Raw genomic sequence first — 6,840 nt, 5'->3', positions numbered from 1 at the left:
CAAATTTTATACCTCAGTGATTACATGATTTGTAGCAAAGGCCAAATGCTATATAATAACTGATTATATCCCTTACAAGTGGATTCTCTAATCACTAGTGTTATAGTACAAAAACAACTGCCTATGAACATATTGCCTGTGTAAGAACCACAAATGGGTAAATATATATTTGGAATAAAATTACGAATGCATGTGCTACTATGTATCTGCAATACTATTTTAAGCAAATAAATAGCTCAGCTAACTATTCTGGAGATTTGTGCTGACTGTAAACCATATAACCTCATGTCAACATAAACCAAATATCAGCATAATCTATCTAGGATTTGAGTTTTTAGCCTTTTGCCTCCCAGACAGAAGCATTATTATAATATCAATTTCCAGAGAGTTCTTCTTTCCCAAAGCTCAAATATTTTACATTTATGAAATTCAAAGGACTATCTCCTGATAATTGTGGTTATGTTCTTATATGTTATACATTTTGTCATCAGTACTTTCAGAATGCTCCCTCCAAAGGTTCCTGAACACTAATGGATTCTCACTCATCACTATTTATCAGTTAATTATTGTTTCTGGTCTCCTGGATCCAGGCTTTCTATAAGAAATCTCTCCAGACCTGGTTAGTGCTGCTGTGTCCTTCAGTAAATTTCTGTGTGTACCTCTGCCTTCACCATTAGCACACTGCGTCATGTGTTTACTGTTTACTCCATGAGACTGAGATTGCTTTTATTGTCATTCCTTTCATATGTTCCCTTTAATTACATGTACTACCTGTCTTATTGGGAAATGACTTGCCTTTCTCCAATCTTTCCAAGACTACCTAAAAGCCAAGTTATTTTTTTCCTCTCATCCTAAGAACCTGGATTGAAAATTAAGCTGGAGCAGTGAGGCAAGGATAAAAATGGTAGATAAGCCACTAAGTCTGGGTCACAAAAATGTGCTACAGTATGAGATTGAATTATTCAGTAATTTGGTGGCAGATTCCCTGTAAGCTGTCCAAGTTAAGGTACGTATCACTGACTGGAAAGTATTAATATCTATCACATATATCTTCTCTTGAAGAACAGTTTGTCTTCATACCTGGCCACTTCTCTGCCAAGTTTCTTAGCCACCTTAGTCTCCAACTTTGGTTTCTAGAGTTAATTTAATCCCATTAACTCAATTGCCTTAAAACTTCAGCATGTAAAAAGCCTTTGGAGGATCCTCTAAGAATGAGATCATCTCACCAAGGGATAAAAAATCATAGCAGAGAGGTGCCAATTGTATTTATTTATTTTTTTAATTTATTTTTTAATTTCAGAATATTATAGGACTATAAATACTTTGGTTACATATATTGCTTTTGCACCATCCAAGTCAGAGCTACAAGTGTGCCCATCCCCCAGACAGTGCACACCACACCCATTAGGTGTGAATGTACCCATCCCCTCCACCTCCTTCCCACCTACCCAACATCCGATGAAAGTTACTTTCATATGTGCACATAAGAGATGTCAGTTTTAAGCCATAAGTCAAATCAAAAGATTTGTATTGTCCCTTTATCTCATAATTTATCAAATTCCAAGAGATTATTTTCTGCATTATCCCTGAAAGTGGTTGTTAAAAGGCCGTGAAGCATACAGAGTTTGGAGTCAGACAGACATGAGTTTTAGTCCTGAGTCCATACTACTAAATTATTCTGCCAGGCAGGATCCTTTCACATCTCTGACCCCCAGTTTCTTATCTGTAAAATGGAGACGACAATCTCTCAAAGGATTGCCGTGTGTGATGACTTGTAGGTAATCCATCTGAAGTGTTTAGTACAGTACCTTTCACATCGTAGACATATAATTCATAATAATTCTTTTAATCCCTCTCATAATTTTCTACTCCACGATTATCTCATATCGTATGTCTAAATTCTACCACTAACCCTCTAGGACACCAAGGTCTGCTCGTTTCCAGGAGGTCACAGTCATACAAGCAATGTATTAGAAAAGAGGTGACCAGTGCTCTTAAAAGTCTGCAAAACAGCCCACATTTATTCAAAGTACAAAGAATATTCTTATTCAGAGAGCCACAAACTGAAAGAAGAACATGTATATCTAGCCATCTTCCATGTAAGTGATCTGAGAGCACAGTCCATGATAACCGTAGTTATGTTCTTATGTGGTACACAATTCATCATCAGGTTTTCAGGATGCACCTGCTAAAGGACCCTGACCTTACTGGATTTCTTACTCATCATTGCATATTCCTCAACTGTGGTTTCTAGTCTCTGCCTCCAGACACTTTATAAGCAGAATGCTACAAAAAGATTATAAAACATGGCTGGAGGAATCATTCTGCAGACAAACATAGCTTGAAATTTCTAAGAAATTATCAATTACTATTATATTAAAATTATCAATTATTATGATAGATAAATGTTCATACCCTAATTCTCAACAATACTTCTATCAGTAGGGATTGGGACCCCAAGCAACTCAATATTCTTGACTTTAATTACTGCCTTTGTAGAAGTAGAATTTTGATTAAACAATCTCTAAGGTCCTCTGAGACCCTTCCACCATCCATCCTTGTTGCTATACTACTCCAAAGGTCAGGAGGGGTGTGGGAACCTGCTAAGGATACAAATAACTGACAGAGTCAAAGAAACACTTTCTCTGAGACTGCCCCCTGCACAGAACTCTGCTTGTGTGATCTCAAGCCTTCTCTCCCTCTTTGTGTTCTACACTCAGAACTCAGGTGTCTGCTTTCCAGCTGGCAGCTCCCTCTCTCTGGAATGAAGGATAAGAGTCAGAAAACAGCTGAAAATCCTTAGGGCAATGAGATTGCCTGAAAGTGGGATGGAAACAGAAGGAAAGGTAGAGTCAGACTATCCAGGACAAGACTTATTCCTGGATTTTTGAAGGAAAAGGAACTAAGTAAACTAGTTGCCATGACAACCTGCTGTTGTGGAAAGGGCCAGGAAATGGGTGACCTGTGGCTACTCTTGCTCTTGCCTCTGTCCCTGGTAGCCTTCCATGGAGTCAAAGGCTGTTTGGAGTGTGACCCCAAATTCATAGAGGATGTTAGGTCCTTGCTGTCAAAGCTGATACCTCCAGAAGTCCCTGGCCGAACTCACCTGCTTGAACGCCAGAGTAAGGAGATGATCCATTTAAGCTTCAAGGTCTCCCACAGTGACAAGATGCTTCGGGTGTTGGGTGAGGGAAGCTTGAGTCCCTGACAGTTTGGGGGGTTAAAGGGAAAAGGGAGGCAGGGAAGAGAACATCAAGGTCCACATAATTTGCTCCACAGGTATAATAATTCCCCCACATGTACCTCTACCCTTCCTCTCTAGCTGTCCAAAAGGTTGTCAAGTTGAGAACATGGCTGAAGAATGAATTTTATAAACTGAGCAATGAAACATGGAAAGGTGAGATACTGTTTCAATGTTAAAAGTACACATTGCCCAAGCAAGTCTGAGAAAATTTGCCTGGGGAAAACAAGGCAAAACAGTTAGAATGAAACTCTGAAGTTATCAGGAGTTCGCAATGCCCCCGATATAATTGGTTCCCCTGGGCAGTGTGCCTTGCAAGAGATGGGAGAGACAAAGATACAGACACAAAAAGTAAGGTGAAAGGGTGTACGGAAGTCAGGGGACCACCAGCATTCCCGTGAGCTATAGATTACCATGATTTCACGTGAAAAGCTCCAGAGTTAGCAGTAAAGCCTATAATCTAAATGGGAACAAAAGAGACCATGTACTTCTTTCTACTTTATCTAGTTCCTCATTTACTGAGATGTGAACTCAAGAGAGAGATAGGAACATTGCCTCAGGCTTAAAATAGCACACTGCTCTTATCTGCTGGGCTGACATCCTTTGATCATTTTCCCTGCCTTCGGATTACAAGCCCAGTCCCTTTGCAGACATCCAGCCTGTAGCTCTCAGGCTTCAAGGGGGGTCCGTTTGCAGACATCCCTGATCGGTGGAATGCCCCCCTCAAGGTCGAGCAGCTTTTGCTCAGTGAACGGACATGTCCACAGGTTGCTCTTTGGCAAAGTCCTGTCCCACTCCTGGGATTCTCATGTCTCAACCCTAACCCTCAACATGAAGGGAAGAGCTACCCCTATTTCCTGACATCATTTCCACTCCTTCTTAGGTGCCTTTATCCTTCAAGGCAAGCTTCTCGAGGTTCGCCAAATCCTGGAATCCAAACTCAAGGAATTATTAAAGAACTTCTCTGAAGTTGGTAATAAAAACTTTCTATCTGAAAACATTGAAATTGGGTGAAGGAAAAGAAAATGAGGGGTGAGAGGAGGCATGTGGGTTCATAATAGAGTCATTTAGAATGGGAGGAGGAATAGCTAGAACTTAATGAGTAAACTAAGACTTCTTGGGTATAAATATGGTAAACTCTAAGTTGATTTTAAGCTCATTAGCACTTTCTGATTCTCTTCTAGCTTGTTCTGAAGACTGCAGTGAGTATAGTACATGCGACGCCATGAGGTTTCAGCCCATATTTTCCCATCTCTTTTGCTCTATATGGCTCTATCTCTCCAAACTGTTACAATGAGAAACCAATTCCTAGAGCTGTGGTTACAAGGAGGAATGTCAATAACATCTAATAGCAAAAGCTAGCTCAGATTTTGGAGGTACTCAGAGGCCTCCTAAAGAAATGTTTACAACCTATTGCCCCAATATAAAATGAGGCATCATTTTTCCCACTTTTTCTCCCAGACATTTGATTTAAACTACAAATTTTGACCCATTGAGAAACTTGATTTCTAGGGGAAGAAGGCATTCATAGCAAGTAACCTTAAGAGTCCTGGGAATACTTGGGTCTTAATCCACACTTGATTTGTGAACTAAAGAACCCTCAGGCCATGCCCCACTCTTGATTATCTTTCTTCTCTTTATTAGTTGTGGTTGAAGGTCCCATCCTTGATTGTTGGACCTGTCTTCGCACGACCACCAGGTGCTTCAAGGGAGAATATTGTGGAGGTAACAAAGATTGTGGTGTGGCAGTTTAAGGGTCCAGGGATCAAAAACCTGGGTTGTTCATTGATTTATTCAATAAATATTTGTAGAGTACCTTCTGTGCAGGTCATGATAATGCTACAAAATAAGAGCTAAAGCATTGGACAAATTTTGGATCAGTATAAAGAATTAGTCACATGGCTAATTGAAGGGTTGAGAAATGAAAAGGCTGGACTAAGGATAGAGAAATTAAGCTAAAAGCAGCAAGGACAAATGTTTTGTAGAACCTAGGGGTCTAACAGTAATAAAGATTGGAATAACCAAGGAACAGTGATGAAGGAGTGAACAGGACAAACTGTTTAAGGCTAAAAGATTCTTTTAGATAAAGGTCCCAAGTTACTATTTCTTTTCTCCAAAAATTGCTTTTTTTCCCATGCCTTTTCTTCCAGATGAAAATCCAAGGAAGGCTGAGAATCAAAAGATTGCACTATTTCTGATACTACTGGCAACAGCTACAATACTGGGAAGTGCTTTGTTACTGTGAGTTTTCTTCCCTCCAGATAAACACTAAGTCAAGCATTCTTTTGGAAAAGAGCTCAAATTTCCTCCCTCTTCCGATAAAAGAAAAGGGAAAGAAGTCATTTCGAAATCTGGGATATGATATTGACAGGAATGAAATGAATGAAATTTTGATGGGATAATAGTTGGAACATAAGGAAATGGAGTAGAAGTATCCAGAAAAGGGGAAAACACTGTATAATTGTTTTAAAGATAGGGCTACTGATACTGAACTTGGGATTCATTTCTTTTCCTATTCTAGATTCCATATGTGTGTCACTCATCGGAGGAAAATGAAAGCAATACGAAGGTCACTAAGGGAATATTTGAAGAATAAACTTGAAGAATTATTGGGGATGACAGAGGAGAAGGAGGAGAGAGATTTTAGACCCTGAAAATAAATACGTAGACACATTTAGGAGATCTTTCATTCTAGGCTTTGAATCAGGGTAGAAAACTGGGAGATTAAGCTCTTTTGTGGTCATAAAATCATAGTATTTTAAAACTGAAATGGAACTTAGAGTTTGTCCAGTGAAGAGCCTTATTGATATCCTGAGATGATGGAAGCAATGAGAGGGCAAAGGATTTACCCAGAGTTGTACCAAAAGTAACCAATGCTGTAATGTTGCAATGCACATAAAAGATGATATACTGTATGATAATAAAGAATGCATTGTTAGTAATTTTCATTAATGGCTGTAATTAGGATAATTTTACATTTCTATTGTTGCTTTTTATTTCTATATTTGTTACTGTTTCCATATTTATCATTGGTTTAAATGTGGACAATTTTCCTTGATAATATATAGAATTTAATTTTCATCATGTCACACACACACACACACACACACACACACAAATCCAAAATATGGTTCCTGAGTAACTGAGGTTTGCCACAATCATTTCCCCCTAGATCTATGTTCCAAGACCAAGCTGGATATTAAATTTTTAACCTTTTAGTTGTTTCCATTAAACACTTTTAAATATATGTAGTACCCCAGTTAGTGTTTTACAGCTATTTTCAAATTGAGTTCTCCCAACAACCTTGTGAGTAATATGGCTATTACCTTCATTACAGGGATGAGGAAACAAGTATCTCTAACTCAAGGTCACACAGCTAACTAATCTAAGCTATAATAAACTCCTCTGGTGGCTGACCTCTGCTCATGCAAAGAGTCTGGTTGGTATTGATAGCTCTAAGCATGTAGTTGTGATAGATTAATGGAGAAATGATCAATGTGGGTTTATTGTCTTAACATATTCCTGATTACACACCTAGTATGTGCAAAGCTTGGAATAAAGCTGAGGGCTGGCTAACCCTAAGGTTCACAACCTTTTCA

General features: G+C 38.9%; 1 protein-coding gene across 1 annotated transcript; it reads left to right on the top strand.

The window, feature by feature from the left end:
- The first annotated feature begins 2,953 nt into the window (after nt 1-2,953).
- Nucleotides 2,954-5,895, top strand: IZUMO3 (IZUMO family member 3). Its single transcript, XM_069472126.1, has 7 exons — nt 2,954-3,185; nt 3,323-3,397; nt 4,125-4,214; nt 4,426-4,443; nt 4,886-4,966; nt 5,392-5,482; nt 5,763-5,895. The coding sequence occupies exons 1-7, from the start codon at nt 2,954-2,956 to the stop codon at nt 5,893-5,895; spliced, it is 720 nt and encodes a 239-aa protein (XP_069328227.1).
- Nucleotides 5,896-6,840: the final 945 nt, after the last annotated feature.

This window comes from Eulemur rufifrons, chromosome 7 (assembly GCF_041146395.1).
Source record: "Eulemur rufifrons isolate Redbay chromosome 7, OSU_ERuf_1, whole genome shotgun sequence".
NCBI classification, from domain to species: domain Eukaryota; kingdom Metazoa; phylum Chordata; class Mammalia; order Primates; family Lemuridae; genus Eulemur; species Eulemur rufifrons.
This window is presented reverse-complemented; position numbering and strand designations above follow the sequence as displayed.